This window comes from Phyllobates terribilis, unplaced genomic scaffold (assembly GCF_046119375.1).
Source record: "Phyllobates terribilis strain yellow unplaced genomic scaffold, ASM4611937v1 Scaffold_5__5_contigs__length_657084704, whole genome shotgun sequence".
In the NCBI taxonomy this organism is placed as follows: Eukaryota; Metazoa; Chordata; class Amphibia; order Anura; family Dendrobatidae; genus Phyllobates; species Phyllobates terribilis.
In genome coordinates this window covers 202,898,970-202,924,318 of record NW_027362765.1, presented here as the reverse complement: position 1 = coordinate 202,924,318, position 25,349 = coordinate 202,898,970, and the positions used below count along the sequence as shown (strand labels likewise).

The following is a 25,349-nucleotide window of genomic DNA, read 5'->3' as shown; positions in this document are numbered from 1 at the left end:
AGAAATGAAGAGAAAAAAAATTGCTTCCACAAATGTTTATAAAAATGCAGAACTGTCCCTTCAGATGATGCATACAGTGTCTATTTCCTCCTAAATAGTCTTTTTAATGGTCCTGTATAATCTTTCAATAAAATTACAATTTTGTTAAGTACTTGCCCAAAATGACATATTCAGGCACAATAATCAGTCAGGTGTCTCCCATATGTCTAACTTGCTGTCCACTGCTTATTGTGATGTGCAGATTCTCTAGCCTCTGTGATAATGAGAAGAACTACAGGAAGAGGAGAAAAGGTATTTGTCTCTTTTCCCCTGCTCTCCTGTCAAATTCCATACAAACCTAAGAGGCGGGCTTCTGGATGAATGGTTTACTTATCTCATGCAATAGCAAGTGCATTGGAAAGGTAGGGAAATGTAGTTCCAGAACATATCGTGCTGTTAGAATTTGAAAAATTTGTGCACATATGTGCAGCAAAAGACGTTTTATTGTGGGTTATGTGGGCAGCAAGATCAAAATATATGTGTGTGTGTATATATAATATAATTATACACATTTTTAGTGTGAACTGATTGGTATTAGTGATGAGCGAATATGTTCTATTAACCCTTTCCAAGCACCCAAGCACGCTGAAGATACTCGGGAAAACGCCCGAGCATGCTCGTAAATGTCGAGTAACGAGCATGCTCGCTCATCACTAATAGGTGTGTGTGTGTGTGTGTGTGTGTGTGTGTGTGTGTGTGTATTAATTTTTTTAGATACGAAATATTGAAAATTTTCGTATCAGTCATTTTATAGAGACACTATATGGCAGGTGCACATGGAATACATTTAGCTCCGTACTGCTGTGCTGTTGGTGTTTTTTTATGTGATGGTGAATACCTGTGTAATACAGCATGTGGTGAGACGCAGATCACTATTGACTTTATTATTCCTTTACAAAAAAAAAAAAAAAAAAAATGTTGAGGTGCCCTGTTCTTGCCACCTGAAAAGATCATTGTCATGGAGGCTATTACAGCCAGCTGACTGCTCGATCTGCCCATTAATTCAGTTTCCTTATGCTGCACCCAAGCATTTGACCAAAATTTCAATGGGAAATGTCATTAGAATTTGGTAGTACGGTACCTCAGGCTTTGGGACCTAACGCCTAGCAATATCACCATTGACTTATTTACCAGGAGGCTCTAGTAGATTTCTGGCAAATTGTTATGCCAGTAGTGTTTTATATATGGTACTGTTTTATGGTAATGTTTTATATATTGTTCCACAGAGGAGGTCATTTGCGCCATCCACTCCATTAACTGGTAGACGATACCTGAAGGAGAAGGAGGCTGTAATCACTCCTGTCTCATCAGCTACACAGTGCGTGAGTAAGCTACAGAGCATGGTGAGCGGACTCCGGAATACCCCCAGCGACCAGCTGATTAATATCTTTAAGTAGGTATCAACTATACTTATTTTGTCTCTCCTATATTAGTTGGAGGTGTCAGACGTGTCTTGTTTTTGCTCTAGGTCATGTGCCCGCAATCCGATGGAAAATATACAGAACACTGTGAATGACGTCCAGAGACGCTTCTGTCATCATTATACTCAGCCATCAGGAGATCAGCCTGGTTCTCATATTGGTTAGTTTCAGAGACCACCTCTGTAGGCAATGTAGGGCAGCCTATAAAACAAAAGCAAATCGACAGAGTAGAGACTTTGGTGGAACAGCAGAGGGTGAATAATTTTAGTAATTTAAACCTATTTCAAGCTGATGGGCTGAATAAAGTTATTAGTAGAAAACCCCCTCTAACCAGTTTAACCCCTTTACGACGTGGGATGTAATAGTGTTCTCCACGTCGTAACCCCCGGTTCTGTGCGCACCCCAGCACTGAGCCCGCATTGAACTGGGCACATGTCAGCTGATTTATATAGCTGACATGTGCCCACAACAGCCGCGGGGGGAATCGCTATCCACTCGCGGCTGTTGTCTAGTTAAATGCTGCTGACAATCTCTGACAGCGGCATTTAACTTGCGCTTCCAGGAAGAGGCCCAGTGGTCGTCGCTCATAGCAAGTGAGCAAATCTGCTACATACAGGCGATCTGCTCATCACCTATATGTAGTAGAGCCGATCAGGTAATTGCTGCTTCTAGTCTCCCATGAAGACTATTGAAGCATTAAAAAGGGTTAAAAATAAAAAAAATTAAATCTCCCCCTTTCGTCCCATTCAAAATAAAACAATAAAAAAGACACACATATTTGGTATCGCGGTGTTCAGAATTGCCCGATCTATCAGTATAAAAAAAGAATCCGATCGGTAAACCGTTTATCGAGAAAAAAAAAAAAAATCAAGACTGCCGAATTCCTTTTTTTTTGGTCGCCTCAACATTGCAATAAAATGCAATAATGGGCGATCAAAACATCGTATCTACCCCAAAATTGTATCAATAAAAACATCAGGTCGGCGCACAAAAAATAAGCCATCACCATGCCCCAGATCACAAAAAATGGAGACACTGCAGGTCTCGGAAAATGGCGCTTTTTTTTTTTTTTTTTTTTTTAAGTAAACTTTGCATTTCTTTTTTCACCACTTAAATACAGAAGAACCTATACATGTTTGGTGTCTACGAACTCGTAATGACCTGAAGAATAACAATGACAGGTCAGTTTTAGCATTCAGTGAACTTGGTAAAAAAAACAAACAAAAAAAAAAAAACAAACTGTTGAATTGCACTTTTTTGCAATTTCACCGCACTTGGATTTTTTTCCTGTTTTCCACTACACTTTATGGTAAAACCAGCGATGTCATTCAAAAGTACAAATTGTTCGGCAAAAAATAAGCCCTCACACGGCCATATTGGCTGAAAAATAAAAAAGTTATGGCTCTGTCTGGGAACAAGGGGAGCAAAAAACGAAAACGCAAAAACCCTGGAAAATGCTCCGGTCATTAAGGGGTTAATATAAATTTCTAAACTGTAAATTTTGCATCTTAAAGCACTTATGTAGATAGGGTCCATCTTTGTTTTCTATTTTCAGACTTTGCTATTAATCGATGGAAACTGGCCGAGATTTTGTACTATAAAGTATTAGAATCTATTGTTTTTCAAGAAATTAGAAGGCTTAATGGGAAAGACTTAACGGTAAGACGAGCAGCTACTTGAGCTTTCTGGATCTTGATGTTTAACTGTAGGCTAAAAATTCACTGAAATTATTTGGCACCTGACTCTGTCATGTAAAGGCATACATGCCACATTACTAGCTTCTCTAAAGGGTGATTATGACCTATTATAATTGACTCTTTCGGTCATGCAGAATATATTTGTGGGAAAATTTAGTGATTGAGGAGCCTTAGTGTATCCAGATGACTAGGTGCAGTAATGGCTGCGGATTGGACGCAGCACAAGTGTGCTGTGTGCAATCCGCAGCTGCCAGATGTTACAGCATAGTGGATGGGATGTCAAGAAATCCCATGCCCACTATGCGTCTGTGTGCTCCTGCGGCTCTCCCGCGGAGATGGACAGGTGGCGCGTCTTTACAGACCGCAGCATGTCAATTTCAAGAGACACTCTATCAGTGCAATGTATAGGATGCGGTGAATCCGCATGGTTCAGTGAACACATGCGGATTCACCTGCGTGCAGCCCTTTGGACGCAGCATAAAGTATGCTTCATTCAAAGCACTGCCAATACTGACCGTGTGCACATACCCCAAAAATTGCAGTTGCAAGACTCAATGTTGCAGCTGTTTCTGATTTTAATTGCAGTTTCTACATGTGTAATTTAATTTACACATTTCTTTTGAAAACTGTAACTGTTTTGTTGGCAAACCTCATGTATTTATATCAGCTACTGTTCTAATGCAATTTAACTTCAAAGTCTGAATACATTCTACAAATCTATACATTGTCATTGTAATACTAGCTTTCTGTACTTTTTTTTTTTTCGTAGGCATTACTGGAGCAAGATATTTTTCACCAATCTCTGCTGACATGCTGTCTAGAAATTGTGCTATTTGCTTACAGTTCTCCTCGAAAATTTCCTTGGACCATTGAAGTACTTAACCTTAGTCCGTTCTATTTCTATAAGGTAAATGAGCTGTAGGGGGGTAGCTATTGTTGAGAGGTTCACCTTCCACAGTTTGTATAAGAAAATATATAGAAATGGTCCTTTAAAAAGCCACTGTGTTTTTCAAAAAACTTTACGTAAATCAATAGTACAAATATAAGAAACTTTGTAATATGTTATCAGAGACCTATGCTTTATTTTTCACTTATGAGACATCTCTCCCACTAACTCCTAAATTCACTTTTCACTGGAGCACAGGCAGAATGAATCAGACAGTTGCTGCATTATTGCAGCCATGTATGTTTAGGGTCCCTGGAGAAGAGAAATTGTTTGCTTTTTATCCAGAAACCTCAGATGATTTTTTTTTTGTTTTGTTTTAACCCCTTAACAACATCTGACGTACTAATACGCGTCTGTGCCCTGGGACTTAAGAGCCAGACCCGTATTAGTACGTCATCGCGATCGTGCGGGCGCGATCGCCGCCGGGTGTCTACTGATTGTCACAGCTGACACCCGGTACTATGTGCAGGGAGCGGTCCCAGCACATTAACCCCTGCGATGCTGCGATCTAAGTCGATCGCGGCATTGCGGGGGCAAGGGGAGGTGATCGCCGATACTCACCTCCTCTTCCGGCTTCCAGCGCAGTCTGCAAAGGCTTCCTGGGTGTTGCCATGACGACCCGATGTCGTCATGACAACATCCGGGTCACCAGACAGCAGGAAGATTGTTTGGACATGCGCAGTGCATCTCCAAACAATCTTCACACTGTGCACCGCTGACAGCCTGCATGGCATAGGGATGGTGCTCCATTCCTATGCCATGCAGGCGATCAGAGAAAAAAAAAGTGAAAGTCCCAGAGTGGGACAAAGTAATAAAGTGTATAAACTGTCTGAAAGTGGAAAAAAAAAAATAAAATAAAAAATTGCAAAAATATAAAAAAAATAATCCACCAAAAATAAAAATATAATGTACCCATCAATAAATATTATTACAAAAAAAAACAATAAAAGTACACATATTTGGTATCGCCGCGTCCGGAACAACCTGACCTATAAAACTGTCACACTAGTTAACCCCTTCAGTGAACACGGTAAAAAAAAAAAAAAAAAAAAAAAAAACGAAGCAGGAAACAATGCTTTATCACCATACCGCCAAACAAAAAGTGGAATAACACGCGATCAAAAAGACGCATATAAATAAAAATGGTACCGCTGAAAACGTTATCTCGTCCCGCAAAAAACAAGCCGCCATACAGCTCCATCAGCCGAAAAATAAAAAAGTTATAGCTCTCAGAATAAAGCGATGCTAAAAAATATTTTTTTCTATAAAATAGCTTTTATTGTGTATAAGCGCCAAAACATAGAAAAATAATACAAATGTGGTACCACTGTAAACGTACTGACACGAAGAATAAAGCTACCTCATCAATTTTACCACACGCGGAACAGAATAAAAAAAAAAAAAAGTCCTGAATTGTTGGTTTTTGTTTATTCTGCCTCCCAAAAATCGGAATAGAAAGCGATCAAAAAATGTCACGTGCCTGAAAATGGCACCAATAACAACGTCAAGTCATCCCGCAAAAAACGAGCCGTCACATGACTGTCTACCAAAATCTGGAAAAATTATAGCTCTCAAAATATGGCGATGCAAAAACTAGATTTTACAAAAAATGCATCTTTTAGTGTGTGACAGCTGTCAGTCATAAAAACCCCATATGATTCTGGCATTGCTGTAATCACACCGACCTGAAGAATAAAGTCGTCTAATCACTTATACCGCACAAGGAACGGCGTCAAAAATAAACTCTAGGGTTAGGGGCTAGGGTTGTGCTGGGGCTAGGGCTGGGGTTGGGATTTTTTTCAAAAGTAAGAAAAAAAGATGACGATATGGCGACTAGTGTTGAGCGCAAGTGCTCGCTACTTGAGTTTGCATCGGGTGCTCTGGTATGCATTGAGTATCGTGGGTATTTGAGTGACATGCTCGAGTCTCTGCCCCATATGTTTCGCGGCCAAAAAAACTTTACGGGGATTGCCTGCCATGCACGAGCGATACCCGCATGTTTTTTTTTGGGTGTCTAATAACCGTGAAACATGCGGAGCAGGGACTCGAGCATGTCACTCGAGCACACGCTGTACATGGTGCATACCCGAGTACCCGATGCAAACTCAAGTAGCGAGCACTTGCTCTCAAGAATAATGACAACTTATTCAATATGATGACCTAATGTAAACAAATTCTGTGCCGTACCTCTGGGTTCAAAATGTTCACTATACACCTTAATAAAATCCTTGAGGGGTATAGTTTCCAAAATGGGGACACTTGTGGGGGAGCTCCACTGTTTAGGCACATCACGGGCTCTCCAAATGCGACATGGTGTCCGCTAACGAATTGAATGGAAAATCGGCTCAAATTGTTAGCGGACGCCATGTTGCGTTTGGAGAGCCCCTGTGTGCCCAAACTTTGGAGCTCCCCCACAAGTGACCCCATTTTGGAAACTAGACCCCCCAAGGCACCTATCTAGATGCATAGTGAGCACTTGGAACCCCCAGGTGCTTCACAAATTGATTCGTAAAAATGAAAAAGTGAAAAAAAAAACACTTTTTCATTAAATTGGGTCTAAAGTAACATTTTTGTGAAAAAAGTTAAATGTTCATTTTTTTCTTCCACAGGGTTAATAAAGTTCTTGAATGTGGTTTTGAGCACCTTGAGGAGTGCAGTTTTTAGAATGGTGTCACTTTTGGGTATTTTCTGTCATAAAGACCTCTCAAAGTGACTTCAAATGTGATGTGGTCCCTAAAAAAATGGTTTTGTTAATTTTGTTGGAAAAATGAGAAATCGCTGGTCAACTTCTAACCCTTATAGCTCCCTAACAAAAAAAAATTTTTGGTTCCAAAATTGTGCTGATGTAAAGTAGACATGTGGGAAATGTTATTTATTAACTCTTTTGTGTGACATATCTCTCGATTTCAGGGCTTAAAAATTCAAATTTTGAAAATTGCAAAATTTTCAAAATTTTCGCCAAATTTCCGTTTTTTTCACAAATAAACGCAAGTGATATCGAAGAAATTTTTCCACAATCATGAAGTACAATATGTCACGAAAAACAGTCTCAGAATCAGGGGGATCCGTTGAAGCGTTCCAGAGTAATTACATCATAAAGTGACAGTGGTCAGAATTGTAAAAATTGGCCTGGTCATTAACGTGCAAACCACCCTTGGGGCTTAAGGGGTTAATTGTCATCAGATTTCACTGTCTGCTTCCGTGTGTCTTTTTTACATCTGTGTACAATTTTTCACAGAGCTACACTAAAAAATGTAAATTATCACATACAGTTTCCTAGGTTTAAAACTCAACTGTATCTGTAAAAGCCGAATGCCACTTGGATGTTCCGTGTGGGATCTGATATTTTTTTTTAATATTTTAATGCATACATATACTTGAATGTGTGAGAAAGTAGTGCATGCTGCGATGTTTTTTTTTTTTTTTTTTTTCTTTTCTTTTCACGGTCAGTTGTGCCTTAAAGATCATTCATCTTAACAGCCCTATTAAATAGCATGGCTCATTATGCTTTCTATGTGTTTATTCATGAGCCCCTAATCTGAAACGCTGCAGCATTTCAGAAAAAACATACTTTAACCCCTTAATGACATGGCGTGTCTCTCCCTTTGGCGCGGGCTCCGGCAATGAGCCCGCACCACATTTCCGGGGACATGACAGCTGATCTGATCTGCTGTCATGTGCCCCTAATAACCGCGGGTGCAATCACAATCCACCCTCAGCTGTTAACATGTTAAATATCGCTGTCAATCTGACAGTGTCATTTAACGTGGCCACGGCAGAAGGACGCTCCTAGTGCCGTCCATCGGCACCCATGTCACATGACTGCGGGACGCCGATGAGTTGGCATGACAACCCGGGGTCGGTAGGAGACCCCTGCGGTTGTCATTGCTGGGATGCTATGAGCACCACTCAGCAGTTGGCGCTCCTAGCAAATGAGCTTATCTGCTACACACAAACAATTAGATGATGTCAGATTCCAGTCACACATGGAGACTATTGAAGCATTTTTAAAATATTTTTTTTTTTTTTTTTTTTTTTTTTTATATTACAATTATTTTTTAGAAAATAAAATCACCCCCTTTCACCACATTCAAAATACAAAAAAAAAATACACATATTGCTATCGCCGTGTTCAGAATTGCCCGATCTATCAATATATAAAAAGAATCCGATCGGTAAACGGCGTAGCAAAAAAAAAAAAAATTTAAACTGCAGAATTGCTTTTTATGGTCGCTGCAACATTGCAATAAAATGCAATAATTGGCGATCAAAACATCATATCTACCCCAAAATAGTATCACTAAAAACGTCTGCTCGACCAGCAAAAAATAAGCCCTCACCCGGCTCCAGATCAAAAAATGGAGATGTTACGGGTCTTGGAAAATGGCAACTTTGGAATCATAACGGCAGGTCAGTTTAACCATGTAGTGAACGTGGTAAAAAAAAAAATTGTGGAATTGCACTTTTTTTGCAATTTGACAGCACTTGGATTTTTTTCCCACTTTCCAGTACACGCTATGGTAAAACTAATGTTATAGTTCAAAAGTACAACTCATCCCGCAAAAAAAAAGCTCTTACACAGCCATATTAACTGAAAAATAAAAAACTTATTGCTCTGGGAAAAAGGGGAGCAAAAACCGAAAAGGGTCGCGGTGTGAAGGGGTTAATTGGCTGAGGACTATGCGTTTCAGATGACTAGTCCTGCAGGCCGATCCAATTGGCTTTTCCATGCCAAGTTCTGCTAGACTGCGATGTCTTTCCCTATACACATATGGAGAGCTTTGTCAATCCAGAGAGTAACTGGGGACTTGGACTAGTATTTCAAGATCTTTAGACGCAGGCTTTTTAAAGGATGTTTCCTCTGAAATGCTGCACTGTTTTACACAACAGCGTACACGACTACTGTAACATAGCAGGTTGCACCAATGATATGTCCGCCCATACATACAGTTTTTTGACCCTATTCACTTTGAGGCAAGTGTTTGGGCACGTCTGTGTATTTGTTTTTCGGTAAGGGTCTGCCAAAACCTCCAACCAAATGTTACTATTTATTATGCATTGCTTACATAGCGCCATCATATTGCGCAGCGCCTTACAGATGTTTTCAGCACTGTCCTCATTGGGGCGCACAATCTACATTCCCTATCAGTATGTCTTTGGAGTGTGGGAGGAACCTGGAGAACCCGGAGGAAACCCACACATACATGGGGAGAACATACAAACTCCTTGCAGATGTTGTCCTTGGTGGGATTTGAACCCAGGACCCCAGAGCTGCAAAGCAACAGTTCTAATCACTGAGCCACCATGCATAGGGGGGTGACTTTACATCACATGAACACAGCCTTAGTTTGAGTGAATAGAAACACTGTTTACCTACAGATATTGCAAACCCTTGCATACATACATTGTCCCTGCTTTTAGCGGAGAATGGATAAATTTTCCATGCTATGCATCTGAATTAAACAGCATGCACTCTAAATTAGTACATTAGGGCATTATATAACATAAATTTAATGTATAGGAGAGGAAACCTTTCACACGTCATGGGCTTTAGACTTTAGATAACCATATTTCTGTTCTGTCAGGCTGTTAGCTATAGGCACAGAGTACATAAGGTGGAAGCAGCAGTAGTCTACTAACTTTCGAACACTTCCCTAATGAGAGAATTGGAATGAACCACAATGGTGAGAGAAAAATTCTGGAAGTGTAAATCTGCAAACTAATCTGTAACAGAAAAACCAGCCACACACCAGATAAGAGCGTGGACAATGCATACTGTCCACGTGCATTCTCCTACCGAACATCAGACTTGGAGAGACATAAACATACATCGGGCGGTGCGTTTGCTGTGGCAACCATCTGACATCCAACGAGTATTGTTCATAATTACTTAAATTATTAAAGCCTTGATGCAATTCTCATTTTTTAAGAGCTTATTGCTCCCCAGACTCCTGACTTCTTCATTACTTGGGGCTACAAGTGCTACTAATTGACAGTTAAAGCCAATAGCATCACCTGAACTGTACATTCTCTGATACTACAGAAATAAAGCTGCATCTTATAGCCGTATCAGAAGCGCAGTGCGACCGAAGCTGGCCGGGGATGGGGCGCAGTGCGACCGAAGCTGGCCAGGGATTGGGCGCTAATAGTGTACTATGAAAGGGCTTGTAAATACGGCTGTTCGGCCACCACTGCTAGCCTGCAACTGTGGCTGGTCCCCATTATCCAACGAGCTGTTAATATTAAAATAAAATAAATATTTTGTGAGAACAGGGCTAAATTTGGATCCTATTGAGTCTATTGTGAACTTACTAGTTTTACAAGCATTTTTACAGATTTTCCCATCTTGTAAGATGGGAATAACCTTATAAAAGGACAAGTGCACTATCCTCTCTTGATGCTGTATAGTTAAATGCCATGCTTGGAGACTGATGTGGGGAATTGCTAATTCTGGTGAGTTTAGGGTATGTACCACATCATTAGGAGAAATCAAAGGGGAAATGATAATTTGAAGTAAAGCTACTGTTCATGGAAATGATCTTTCTCTCTTGCAAACATGCTTATTTCTGCTTCGAATAGAGCACTAGTTACTGGTGAAGAAAGCTGGCACCCTGGAGCAGTTTGTGTATTCTTCAGTAGCCCAGGAAAGTCTATTTACAGCAGGTAGAATATAGAGAAGAAAGAATAATATCTGTTTATCACATAGGTCATTGAAGTATTCATCCGGTCAGAGGATGGGTTGTCACGAGACATGGTTAAACACCTTAACAGTATTGAGGAACAGATCTTGGAGGAGCGAGCCTGGACAAGCAGATCTGTTCTGTGGGAGCTACTTCGGGCATCTGAGACTGTGCCAACCTGTGAGGAGGTATGTGTAGTGTACAATTAGTATGTTGATGCACACAGCCAAAAGGTGCTCATCCTACTACCGAACCTATTGCAGGTATATTGATTGTGTTTTCTCATATTTTATTTGTTTTTTCACTTTCAGGTTATAATGCCAAGCAACTTTGAATCTGGCAATGAAGCAGGCTTAGGACATCTCCCTATGATGCCTGCTTCGCCAATAATTCATCCTCGTTTAAAAGAAGTCCGCACTGATCTTGGAGGCTCTTGCAGAAGAGGTATATTTACTTTTGACTTACCTGCTTCAAATGTAGCCATGTATATTGTCTATGTAAGGAAGGGTAGTGAGGTCTATGGGCTGTGCCAGTTGAAAAGATTGAAGTTATTGGGTCAGAAAGTATCTTTAACATTTAGTCTTCAGGGGAAAAAAAGCCTTTTTTAGACACAAGGATGTGAGAAATAGCAGATTTTTGTGCTTTTGGCATCTGGGTAAACAGATTTTAGTTGACAGAATTTTAATAGATCTCTCTAGGGATATTGGGTTGACCCAGCCAGATAAAGGCCTTTCTCATCTTATTGAATAGGAATGCACCGCTCCCGAGCTTTCTGCTTGTCGGGAGAGGTGTGTGTGTTCCTCATTGAAAGTTCGTGCAGCTGCCTGGTTGAGCCGGTGACCCAAAGGACCACTCAAGCTGACCAGATCCAGAACTCTGGACAGCTTTGCAGCAGCGCTTGTAAGATCTAGAGAAAAGAGCTTTTAAGCACTGCGTTCCTTGCCTAGGAGACAGCAGTAAATTATTCAAATCCCTCTATTCTTGTGAACAAAGAGTAGATTGCAAAGTTGCTTGTTTATAGAAGTACTTCACAATTTTACTCATTTACCACGATGAGACTGCTTCAATAAATAGAGAGGCCTACTTGGGATGTCCCAGTAGCCAGGATAAAAACTGGAAAATTTACATTTCAAATTTATCTGGGTAGTCATCTGGGAAAATAAAAGGTACTCATTTAAAAACAAGCTTTTGATTGAAGGGATTTAAATGTAGTGTTTTTGAAGGCTTCTTTTTAATGATTTCCAAATCCTAAGATCTGAAATGCTTACTTTTAAATAATCATGATGATGCTTAGTTACTTAAGCATATTACTATTCATTTTTCAGATATGCAGCCACTGTCTCCACTTTCTGTCCATGAACGCTACAACTCTCCTACTGCCGGCAGTGCTAAAAGGAGACTGTTTGGGGATGATGGGCCAAAGGAGTCACCAGTAGAAAGATTGCACACTACACCAGAGATTACCAGGATAAGAATTGTTCCCTGTCAGGCCTCAGAACAAATGTGCGTGTCCCCAGTTAAAACGCTGTGGTGTGGACAGAAGGTGAATATAACAGGTAATTGTTCACTGTCGTGCACAAGGATTATTTTGGGTCATTTTAAATGTCCACAATTTAACATATGTATGTTTTGGATCATGACCTTTATCAGGTGTTCAGAATGAATGTGGTCAACAATCTTCACAGTCAGTAAATGCCTATCCACAGTCACAAAGTGAAAATGGCATTCCGGTTCCCCTGACAGCACAGGCTTTGGTTAGTCCTAAGAGACAGGCTTTTAGGTCCCAAGATGTCTGCTCCACATCCACTAACAAGCCCAAGAAAACAGGCTCTCTAGCTCTATTCTTCAGGAAGGTATGGCGTTTTTATTTTTTTGTGTTTTTTATTTGGATTTTCTCCAGTTGAGTGACAAATGCCACTTCTGAATTAATTTCTACTTGTGCTGTTATCTGTAGGTGTACCATTTGGCCAGTGTTCGCCTGAGAGACTTATGTTTGAAGCTTGATTTGTGTAATGATTTGCGACGCAAGATTTGGACCTTGTTTGAGTACTCACTGGTTCACTGCACAGATCTGATGAAAGATAGACACATTGATCAGCTGCTTTTATGTGCAGTGTATATTATGGCAAAGGTAAGACTTTACTGTACATGATTGCCTAATTCCTGTTTTTAAATTACAGCGAGACTTTCTTTTTCGATGTGATGTGCGTTGTTCATGTTGAAATTAGAGAATAGGTTTTTTTTAGTTTTTTTTTAAATTTTTTTTACAAGCTTTTATTGATCATCATGTAGTGTTTGTGTGCATTTCTGCTCCGGAAACGCACACAAAACACACATGCGGTTTTTACGCATGGGGATTTTCCTCATCTAATGCTAGTCTATGGGAAAAATCTGCATGCGTTTCCACAAGAGAAATAGACATGCTGCGGATCTGAAAAACGCACCTCTTGTCAGTTTCCGCAGGTGATCCGCAGTTCCACAAAAACGCATAGTGGGCATGGGATTGCTAGAAATCCCATCCACTATGCTGTAACATCTGGCCGCTGCAGTTTTGACGCTGCATAAAAACGCAGCGTTAAATCCGCACCGTGTGCACATACCCTGGAGGGGGAAACGTGGACCACTCTGTGATCTTATTGTCTGCAGGCAAGCCTTCCCAACTAAAAAGATTGTCCAACGTACACAAGCACGTGACACATAGTGACACAACGTACACATAGTGATGGGTAAGATGGTTTCCTAGAGAGAGCAGAATATCTCTAGGCAGTGAATTTTCCACCATGCTGGTTTGCATCATGGTCCTGAATTTGGTTTTGGAGAAAATTTGAAGATTTCTTGTTCCAAATACTTAAATTACACAAGACTAAACAGGCAGTAGATCCTCTGTGGTATGGCACTGCTGCTATCAGTTTGAGATAACATGGGAAAATATCCTATCCTTAATCCTTCTGTTACCTTTGCTCTCCCAAAAATCCATAATTTGCTGTTTTAATACTGAAAACAAAGAGCCTGGTAGTACACGGACTTTCCTTTTTGCCCACTAAGATCATCTTGCAGCATTTCATTCTCACCTGTTAAATATGGTACTCATGTCTTACAACTGTGATAATTCAAAACACCACAGTACGTTAAAGAGAATCTGTCATGATGGTACATGCCATAATAATCTTCAAAAAGCTGCAGGCACCCGCTGCAGTTCTCAGGAGTCCATGAACCTGGACATCTTTGTGTCCTGGAAGCTAATGGTGAAATTATTATAAAGCGGCTGTAATATTTGCCATAGTGCTTTAGAGCTTGTTGATGGTATGAGTTGTATACAGGATGAAAACATGTTTGTAGCTTCAAATTTTTGTCCAGGACTTCTATATTGACAACCTTTCTTAGGGATAGCTCATCAGTAACCAATCATTGGAGGTTCAACACTCCCACCGATCAGCTGTTTGTATTTCCCTTTGTGACCAGATATGTCGTGTACGGAGCCGGAACAGCACGGCCCTGCAGTGTAGTGGCCTTTTTCTGGTATTGTTGCTCAGCTACCATTCACTTCATTAGGTGTGGAGTGGCAGTACTCGAGAGTAGTTACTGCACCATGTGCACAATGTGTTTACATCCGGCTGCAATGCCGGATGTCAACCCCTCACCCATCTCATATTGCCGGCCTAAATCCCGGACAACCCTTTTAAAGCTCCAGGCACCTGCCGTGGTTATTGGCAGGAGGAGCTCTGGACTCAGGTGCATGCTGCATGATTATTGCAGTGTGTACCTTCATGACGGATTCTCTTTACTGTACTTATTTCCAGAGTGATGAAAGCGAGACACTGGATGAAGCCATGAAAAGCTTTAAGAGCTTCTTTCACTGGCGTGGTTTCTTAGAAGACCATGAAATAGCAGGGGTATGTTATGGTTTTACTTGTATTGTAATTGTTTTCTCTGTGAACCTCCTCCCAACACAATATCCTGCAGTCCAATTGTTGCTAATGACAGACTATGGCTGTTATTTTTCTTAAACCTTCACCAACCTCCTACTGCAATATCCATATGTGTGTTCTGACTTAATGTGAAATTTTGCTTTTTATTTCTCACCTTTTAACTTTTCTTTGTTTCTGCCCTCACTATATATTGCTTGATGCTGATCAATTGCCTCCCTAAAGTTTATTCTGCTTTCTAGGAATTTCTCATTTAAGTTGTGCCATTTCAAAAGTAATTCCAGAGTGAACGCTCTTGGCTAATAGAAAGTGTCTGCAAACTTTCTTGTTGCGTAATCACTATTCCAGAGACTTTACACAATCCTCCTTTTGGCCACAATTGATGCTTATGCTCTTAACAAGTTCAAGACAGCACAATTGAGGAACGTATAGGCACTTGTCATGGCAAGCTGTAACGCAGAAAGACAATAGCGAGTCCAAGAAACATAGCCAGCCATAAAATCTTCTACGTTTATTGCTTCATATAAGCGTACACCTAACAGAGGGCTAGGAGCATGCAGTTGCAATAATAGAATAAAAACCGGTGAAAGACGACTTGTTTCTGACCTCCTGGGTCCTTAGAGGCTCCAACTAAGGATCCCAGCGGTCAGAAACATGTTGCGGAAGATTTTAGAGCGATGTGTGCTGGCTATGTTTCTTGGATTTTACTTTGTAGAGTTATTTATGCCATGCACCTCGTTGGTGAGCTGAATGATATTTTTCTTTGCTACATTGGGAATTTGCTGCATGTCTAAATGCTCTGTTTTTGTCTCAAGCTATGTTCACACACGTTGTGTTTTTTTTTCTTCTGCAAATCTGCTGACAACTTTTCTCTGGCAGGAAAACTACTGCGTTAAAAACGCAGGTTTTGGTGCGTTTTTTTGCTACGTTTTTTTGACCACCCATGACTTCCTATGGGTGAAAAAAACGCTGCAAAAACACAGGTGTGTTTTCTGCTGCAAAAACGCTGAAAGAAGTGACATGCTCTAGTTTCTAAAAACACAACCTAGTCACAAAATACGCAGCAAAAAACAAACAAAAACAATGTGTGAACAGAGAATTCTGCTTTCTCATAGACTTTGCTGGTACTGCCAGACGCAGCTGAAAATTTGCATAAAAATCTGCAGCAAAATACGCTGCAAAACCCATCGTGTATGAACATAGCCTAAAGTTTTGCGAAGACATCTTCATTTCACAATGTGATTATTCACGCATCCCTTAATCACATATACAAATTTGTTTGCCCCAAGTTAAGTGTTAACCCACAATTTTGTAATCTACTTGTCGTCTTTAACTGAATTCTACAGGTAACAAAGGAAGAGAGGCTGTTTCATGACATCATGAAATGTTATCGTAATCAACCCCAAGCAGAGAGCCGTGTAAGTGAAAACAAATGTGACATGGTTTTACTTGTTTTGATGCTTTTGTATCTCAGCATTACATACTTGCTTGTTGGTTGTTAGGTGTATAGGCATGTATTACTGAAAAAAATGCCAGAAGAGCAGCCGAGAGATGCTGGTTCCAGCCAAGATGTGGAAATGGTTGATTGTGGTAAGAAACGATTTGTCTTTGGATGAAGTGTCAAATTGACAATGCAGAAGTTGGCTTTATAGCCAGTGGCCTTGGTTTCCTCTTTCGCCACATCAGTCTATGCATTTAAACCTTCTCTCAGACCATTTAGCCCCTAACCTACAGCTGTTAGATACAAAACTACAACCGTCGGCCTGAGGATATCGAGACATATTGGAATTTTAGTTTCCAAACAGACAGCCACAGTTTGGGGAACACTGCTTGACCCTACTTAGTGGGCTTGGTAAATGTTTTTTGCCTGTAAGTTTCCTCTTTTGGTGTTACTCAAAGGAATTGAATTATTTTGTTTCTCACTCTCCAGGCCAATAGAATACAGTGTGAGATAATTTTCAATCTTAAACTTTGATATACCTTGTTTTAATATTTCAGAAGATGTAACCTTTTATTGTATTTTCGCTATTTTACAGATTCCAATGACTCTCACTCATTCCCAAAACAAACTTCTGAGGCCAGTGAACTAGAAAGAGGAGACTTGATAACCTTTTATAACAATGTCTATGTGGAAAGAATACAACTATTTGCACTTAAATATGCAGTCAGCACCAGTGACCATCTGGTAGGAACCTCATTCCATTAAGCTAAGAGAAAACATGCATTTGTGGGCTTTTTACCTTCAGGCAGACAGCAATGCTATTATATTGGGAATTTCGTAACGGAATCAAAAGCTAATTGGTGTTGCTTTATGTGTTTTCTGTGGAAAGGGAAGCAGATGATATTCAGTGTTTTTGGACTTTGCATACCTGCGAGGTAAGTTTACTGTATAAGTCCAATGTACACTAGAAGCACAGTGTGAACATACGTTTAAAATGGTTTTCCTGTCTGGCCAACCTAATGCATCTGCCCCAGAGACCAGCCGAAAGTGATTTGTTCTGCTGCTAAAACCTCTCATGATCCGTTGATGACTAGGGGAAGCTGTGGGTGGCCATGTATTATACCTGTAGCAAGAGAGAAATTTTTGGGACCTTAACGCCTTTACCCCCGAAGGTTGTCTGCACGTTAATGACCAGGCCAATTTTTACGATTCTGACCAGTGTCACTTTATCTAATATATATAATCGTCTTATCCTGTCTGTCCTTCTGTCCAGGAAATCCCGCGTCGCTGATTGGCCGCGGCCGGACCAATCGACGCGGGATTTCAGAAAAAGATGGCGGCCGTTAGCGACTAATCTGCCTCACGGAGGTCAGCGGCGATGCAGCCGGGAGTTGACCAGTGCTAGCCGGTCATCTCCCTGCTGCTCGCAGCAGAACTACCCCGACTGGTGGCGCCGCTGACCTCCATGTGGCTACTGTCAGGAGATCAGCGGCTAGGGCCGCTGATCTCCCGACGGCAAGTGTGAAGGGAGGACCGGGGAGCGGCGCCGCCGGTCGGGATACTTCTGCTGCGAGCAGCCAGTCATCTCCCGGCTGCTCGCCGCGGAAGTACCCGCACAGGCAGCGCCCTCCCCGGTCCTCACTAATACGATTCGCTGATTGGCGCCAAATTTAAACACCGCTTTGCTGATAGCCCCCGGTCGGCCGCATACATATTCTAGAATACCCGATGCGTTTGAATCGGGCCACCATCTAGTGTGGTAATAACTCTGGAACGCTTCAACGGATCCCACTGATTCTGAGATTGTTTTTTCGTGACATATTGTACTTCATTATTGTGGTAAAATTTCTTCGCTATGACTTGAGTTTATTTGTGAAAAAAAACGGAAATTTGGCAAAAATGTAGAAAATTTTGCAATTTTCAACCTTTGAATTTTCATGCCCTTAAATCAGAGAGATATGTCACCCAAAATAGTTAATAAATAACATTTCCCACATGTCTACTTTACATCAATTTTTTTTGTTAGGAAGTTGTAAGGGTTAAAAGTTGACCAGCGATTTCTCATTTTTCCAACAAAATTTACAAAACCATTTTTTTTTTTTTGAGGGGCCTTTATGACCGAGAATGCCCAAAAATGACACCATTCTAAAAACTGCACCCCTCAAGGTGCTCAAAACCATATTCAAGTAGTTGATTTACCCTTCAGGTGCTTCACAGGAATTTTTGGAATGTGGAAGAAAACAATGAACATTTTAACTTTTTGGCTATGTGCCCACGATGCAGAAATGAAGCAGAAAATTTCTGCATCTCCCTGGCAGAAAAAACGCATGCAGATTGTGCATGCGTTTTTCCTGCAGAATACATGCGGATTCACATGCGTTTCCGCATGCAGATGACAAGCGCTTTCCAGGCGATAGCATCACTTGGCAAGTGCTTGACAACTAGGTCACACTATATAAATCCGTGCAAACAGCATGGATTTATATAGTGTGACAGTAAAAATTAAAACAAATAAAGCTATACTCACCCCTGAGGCCCCGGTGTGTGCTGCAGCGCTCGTTCCTGGCTGGTTCCCGGCTGCCGGCATATCGCGAGGCAGAGCGGTGAAGGGCCTGCGGTCACATGACTGTGACGTCACCGCAGGTCCTCAAGTGATGCCGGCATTCAGAGAAAAGCCTTCGGAAAGGTGAGTATAAACTTTATTTGTTATTTTATTCTTTTTTTACAGGTACAATGGTACCCAGGTCTGGATGAGAGTCTCCTCTCCTCCAGAACTGGGTACCATCCGCACATAGAGACGCATAGAAGCCGCTTGTACAAATGTACAGTCGCGGTTTCTATGCGTTTCAATGCAAGTCAATGGTGGGAGTTCCGCTGCGCTTCCGCAAAATTAAATGACATGCTGCGGATTTTTGTACGCAGCATAAACGCTGCGGAAAAATCCGCAGCATGTGCATAGAACATGCGGAATCCCCTTGGGGACCATGGGGTGTGGATTACCTAGCGTTTCACAAGCGTTTCCGCTGCGGAAATTACGCAGCATAAACGCTTGAAAAACGCTACGTGGGCACCCAGCCTTTTTCTCAAAAATGTTACTTTAGACCCAATTTTTTTGTTTTTCGCAAGGGTAACAGGAAAAAATAAACCTCAAGATTTGTTGTGCAATTTCTCCTGAGCATGCCGATACCCCAAATGTGGGAGAAAACCACTGTTTGGGCACATTGCATGGCTCGGAAGGGAAGGAACGCCATTTGACTTTTTGAATGTAAAATTTGCTATTAGCGGACACCATGTTGCGTTTGGAGAGCCCCTGATTTACCTAAACAGTGGAAACCACCTACAAGTGAAACCATTTTGGAAACTAGACCACTTAAGGAACTTATCTAGATGTATGGTGAGCACTTTGAACCCCCAAGTGTTTCACAAAAGTTTATAATGTAGAGCCATGATAATAAAAAAACACTTTTTTTCCACAAAAATTATCTTTTAGCCCCTATTTCTTTTATTTTCGCAAGGGTAACCGGAGAAATTAGACCCCAAAAATTGTTGTTAAATTTCTCCTGAGTAAGCTGATAACCCATATGAGGTTGAAAACTGTTTGGGTGCACGTCAGGGCTCTGAAGGGGAGGAGTGACATTTTGGAGTGCAGACTTTGATGGAATGGTCTGCGGGCGTCATGTCGCATTTGCAGAGCCCCTGAAGTGCCCAACAAGTGCCCTCTTTTTGGAAACCAAATCCCCCCCCCCCCCCAATGAATTTATCTAGATGTGGGGTGAGCTCCTTGAACCCCTTGATGCGGCACACGTATGCCACACAGTTGCACACGGACACACATCTCTGGTACTGGTTTTTCCAGTACCGGAAACATCAGGATGTGTGAAACTGGCCTTACTCTGGACTCCCATCTGGCCTCTGTTTAGTGGTGTCCCCTTTTTTTTTTTTTTTCTTTAAAAGTTCACAAAATTGTGGCCAGCGGCAGTTTTATGCACACATGATGAAAAGACAGACTCTGGGATCACAGGCCAGACGGCGTCCACAGCGCCTTCATCTGCCTCGTTACAGGGAATGTTCCGCCGGGTGTTCTGTCTGAATCGCGTATTTCAGAGATTTACATGGAAACCCCATTGTAAGTCCTCAGCTTGGAGCGCAGGATAAATGTGAGCAGAGCCATACTGCGATCTTTGGGAGGCAGAATGAACAAAAGCGGCAGGTGAAGAATTGGTTTTATTTTTTACGCTGTTCTTTGTGCGATATAAGTGATTAAACGACTTTATTCTTTGGGTCAGTACGATTACAACGATACCAGATTCATATCGGGTTTTTATGTTTGGCAGCTGTCACACTAAAAGATGCTTTTTTTTTTTTTTCTTTTTGCAAAGACTAGTTTTTGCATCTCCATATTTTGATAGCTATCATTTTTCCATATTTCGGCCAACAATCATGTGAGGGCTTACTTTTTGCGGGACAAGTTGACGTTTTTATTGGTACCATTTTTGGGCACGTGACATTTTATGATCGCTTTCTATTCCGATTTTGGGGAGGCAGAACAACAATTCAGGAAATGTGTTTTTCTTATTTTTTTTATGCTGTTTCGCGTGTGGTAAAATTGATAACGAAAACAAACGCTGCACTTCTGGATTTACTGTTCGGTGCACAAGTAGGACCCCAGTCAATAGACCGTATAAGAAAAACTGTTCACCGCTAAAACGTGGTGGTGGACTTTAGCGGTAGACACCGCAGACATCACCCTAGCACTGCAGTATGCAGATTTAGCAATTCCGGATGACTGATGAAGGTCTGACCAAACGAAACGTCTTATATATTCTGGAATTTCTGTGAGCAATAAAATTATCAATTCACTTTGAATGAAGAGCAAGTGCCAAGTTTTTCTTATAATGGTAAAATTGATAAAGCTGCTTTGTTCTTTGGGTCAGTACGTTTATAGCGATACTACATTTTATATAGTTTTTTTTTATATTTTGGCGCTTTTACACAAAAACTTTTATAGAAAAAAAAATTCTTTGCATCTTTCTTCTGAGAGCTATAAGTTGTTTTTTTTTTTTTTTCTCTTTTTTATTTTTATTTTTATTTTTCGACTGATGGAGATGTATGGCGGCTTGTTTTTTTCCGGGACAAGATGACTTTTTCAGCTGTACCATTTTTATTTACATTTGTCTTTTTGATCGCGTTTTATTCCACTTTTTGTTCGGCGGTATAATATTTTTAAAAAATATTTTTACAACTTTTTTTTTCACTTTTTTTTTTACTTAGTCCCACTATGGGACTTTCACTTTCTGCAGTCTGATCGCAGTTATAAGGTATAGCAGTGCAGGATCACTTTTATACCTTATAACGGTCAGTGCTACAGACACCAGCTACAGTACTTTGTTCATGCACTGCTGTTACTGCTATCACTTTGTCATCAAGATGAAGCTGAGCAAAGTGTATATACATTACACAGGGTATGGAGTGCTGTGTGTAAATGTATAAATACAGTTACAAGGAGGGCCTTTTTCTGCAGGAGCAGTGTGAGCGCTTGTGAATAAAGCCACACCCGCCCACCCACATGGCAAGCCACACCCACCTGTCAGTTTCCAGAGCTTGGAAATGAGAGAGGTAAGTTGCGTTCAAATGTAGACATTATAAACTACAGCAGCTTTGTACCGCTGCTGTCTTTTCACGGTTTCCTTGCATGGTTAAGAGATTATGCAGAGAAACTATGGAAAGACCACCGCGGCACAGGGCTGTGGTAGTTTGTAACCCCTGCATGTGAACACAACCTTAAGAGTTCACCCTCAGTATCATAATTTAGGTACATTGTTAAGATAGGCCATAAGCTTCAGACCCAGACGCTCTGCATTGCTTGGAAATTTTACGGGGCTGTGGCGATTGTGATTCCTGCAGCCTCTGCAATGCTTACATTGCGGTGTCTTTCTGCACATCATTTACTTAAACCCCTTCACGCCATGGCCATTTTTTGTGGTGTTTTTTTCCCCTTTTTTTCCTCCTTTTCATCCAAAAGCCATAATTTTTATTATTTTTCCGTCAATATAGCTGTATGAGGGTTTGCTTTTTGCAGGACAAGTTGTACTTTTGAATGGCACCATTGATTTTACTTCTATGAACTACCATTCACAATGGCAGGCGTAGTAGTCTTCTGCAGACCACCCAGCTGTCATGACAACCCATCTGCGTCCCCCGATCACTTGACAGTGGCACCAATGGGCAGAATTTGTGACACGCTTCCGGCTGGCGTGTGTTGAATCCCACTGTCAGAGATTAACACCGGGATTTAACTGGTTAACAGGCCCGGCTGGAGCTCCGATCCACCCACTGATGTTAAAGGCACATGACAGCTGATTAAATGAGCTGTCATGTGTGGGGAAAGATGGGGCTCAGCACTGGAGCCTGCTTCAAAGTCGGGGACACTACATATAACGTAAATATATGTCGTATGTTGTGAAGGGGTTAATGCAGGGTACATCATCATTGTCTTATTGAATGTAATGGGTCACAGTCTCATCAGAAAGCCGATTTGCGGGAGTGCAGGGAATGTACACACCCACCGATTTATTATTGATAGACTATGCTAACAACATGGCATATCGGTAGTAAACTTTTTTTTATTGTTTTTTTCTTTTTGATCTTTAGTCGGCTGTTCCTCCTCTCTCCCCATTCCCCAGCATAAAACAACAAGCAGTCTCTCCACGTCGGGTATCCCAGCAGCATTCCATATATGTGTCTCCACATAAAAACACAAGTTGTCTCACCCCTCGAACAGCACTTCTATACAAGTTCAATGGAAGTCCTTCTAAAGTAAGTTTTTAATATGTTCACTTCCACTACTGTGTTTTTATATTTTTTTTCATTTTATATTGTGTTTTTTTTTATATGAATATTTTTGATATATAGTAACTATCTTTTCAGTCTCCTTTATATAAGAAGGCATCTAAAACGTGCAAATAAGGTAGCTTCTATTTAATTGACCTGTTACTGTCCACTCATCCTGACTCTTTATTGTAATTGTAGAGCTTGGAAGATATCAACAGCATGATTAAACAAGACCATAGGAGCCGCAAACGAGCCATAACCATTGACAGTGACTCTGAGTCTCCTGCAAAGAGGATGTGCACCGAGAATGACGACGTATTGATAAAACGCCTTCAGGATGTTGTGAGCGAGAGGGCAATCCGTTAGAGGTTCGGTCTGACATTTCAGTGGATATTGCACTGTTCAACAGCTGTGCACAGTATTGTTTTTTTCTTCTTGGGTCTTCAATCCATATTTTTATGCAGCATTGTGGCTATTTTAATCTTTTTTGTTCTATAAAGCTACTTTTTACCAGTTTTACTGCGATTGTTTTTATAAAACTCATTTTAAAAGGTTTGTTAATTTTCTGTACATCATGTAGAATTCTACTAAAGGTCATTTCCTGTCCTTGACCGGCCACATTGCACCTACTGCTATTAAACTGTTATGATGTACATTCTTAAAGGGGTTTTCTGAGATTTTGCAAAAGTTACTTAAGAATAAGAAATATTTTAAAATATCCATTTCTTGTTGAATCACCTTACTGCTTCAGTGGTCCACACCAGTCCTCCAACGATCACGTATGATACATTATTCACATGACTACCAAGGCCAATGATTGGCAGTTGAATAATGTACTTTATTCCTGTAGGACCAGTACAATGGCCGGAATTCAGTGAGTATGTAATAAAGTGGAACATCGTCTATTCCTGAGCAACTTTTGATAAAAAGCTATTAAAGGCTTTTGGGGGATCTCAGAACTTGTTCTCTTTTGTCCAACAATTGTAATATACTATTATAGAAAATGTAGGTTCTCCCACGGTGGCATTACATTAATCACCGTCAATTCTCATCTGGTAAAAAAATCAGTGAATTGATGGTTTAACTTTTATTGTTAAACAGCAATGGCTTTGTTTTCAAATGCAAATTTTAATAAGTATTTACACCATAACAAAATCATATCTTTGCATTAAGTATGTTATAGAAGACTTTTTTCGTATGCACAGTGAGCACAACCTGTTTTTGGTTAGTTTGCAGCTTATGTTTGCTAGGAACCATTGTCATAATTGAAGAGACCATTCTAGTGATACTCATGAATAAGCATAAGTGGTTCTTACTGCATTCAAAGACTACTGAATATCGTTATGTATTATTACAAAGCAAAAGTGATTGCCAGCACTTTTCATAGGTAAGTGGTCCACTGCAAACCAGACAACGTTGTGTAGCATCTACACATATGGCACGTTTGTGTGCTTACAAGCCTATGGTTTAAGTGTAGATGTCTGCTCTCTTTGCATGAGTGGCTAAGGAAATTTTACTTGGAGTTGTATGTATGTAGGTTGGTTCGTTTAGAGGAGGTGGGTTATGCCCATTTGCACATATTTGTACATATGTACAATAAACTTTATCCTTGCTTTATCCTATCGTCTGTCTGTTTTTATGTGTCTGATATTACTCTCAAAATCTTTTATCGCCCAGATGGGTTATGCCTAATCTTGCCTGATGAGATCGATCCCTAAACCATATAGTAAAAAACATTTACAAAGATTTGTTATAGTCTCTTGATCATTTAATTTGGGGAAGAGAGGGTGTGCTAAAATTTTGCAACTTTTCCAAGCTTTTCATTCCAGTTTTCTGGGGTAAAAGCTTTAATAAATCAGGGCTTTAATAAATCTTTATTTAAGCTCTTTCTCTTCTATCACCCCTTCTGTGTTTTCACTCTACCAAGTGGACTGCACTCTTTAGACTTATAGCTTCCTGGGTGTCCCTACGCATTATTAACTTTGATAGCACTCCCCTACCAATTTATTTCTTTATCGGTTGACCATGAGAGAGGTTATCTCCCCACCAAGGACAGGAAACCTACAGGCTTAAAAGGGGCGGCCCTCTCTCTCGCCTCAGCTTGGTTTCCTGTCCTTGATGGTGGGAACCTATAGCAGGCTCATGGAAGATCTCCGTATGAAGCTGGATGTGGCGATGGCTGTCGAGCAACGCCCCTATCTGGGATCGGCAGCTCCAGCGGCAGCTATGCGAGGGCACAGAAAGTGTAGAAAGAAAGGGTATCCAGCTTCATGTATAGTCCAAAAAATTTTCTTTTATTTTAGACATAAATTTTAAAATTCAGATTCCATAGTCATGGTATATAGCCAGGGCAACGCGTTTTGAACGC

At 40.8% G+C, this 25,349-nt stretch overlaps 1 protein-coding gene across 3 annotated transcripts in view; it reads left to right on the top strand.

The window, feature by feature from the left end:
- Window positions 1-24,538, top strand: part of RBL1 (RB transcriptional corepressor like 1) — a 42,961-nt gene extending 18,423 nt beyond the window's left edge. For 2 of the 3 annotated variants that reach the window (XM_073683728.1, XM_073683730.1), the window contains exons 9-23: window positions 1,266-1,432; window positions 1,508-1,620; window positions 3,016-3,119; window positions 3,927-4,064; window positions 10,810-10,971; window positions 11,095-11,227; window positions 12,109-12,339; window positions 12,434-12,636; window positions 12,738-12,914; window positions 14,584-14,676; window positions 16,056-16,127; window positions 16,212-16,299; window positions 16,746-16,894; window positions 22,802-22,966; window positions 23,180-24,538. In XM_073683728.1, coding sequence (XP_073539829.1) covers window positions 1,266-1,432; window positions 1,508-1,620; window positions 3,016-3,119; window positions 3,927-4,064; window positions 10,810-10,971; window positions 11,095-11,227; window positions 12,109-12,339; window positions 12,434-12,636; window positions 12,738-12,914; window positions 14,584-14,676; window positions 16,056-16,127; window positions 16,212-16,299; window positions 16,746-16,894; window positions 22,802-22,966; window positions 23,180-23,347 — 2,163 coding nt within the window. In that variant the 3' untranslated portion in view covers window positions 23,348-24,538. The remainder of the gene's footprint in view (window positions 1-1,265; window positions 1,433-1,507; window positions 1,621-3,015; window positions 3,120-3,926; window positions 4,065-10,809; window positions 10,972-11,094; window positions 11,228-12,108; window positions 12,340-12,433; window positions 12,637-12,737; window positions 12,915-14,583; window positions 14,677-16,055; window positions 16,128-16,211; window positions 16,300-16,745; window positions 16,895-22,801; window positions 22,967-23,179) is intronic. The other variant, XM_073683729.1, reaches the window with a different exon arrangement.
- The last annotated feature ends 811 nt before the right edge of the window (window positions 24,539-25,349 follow it).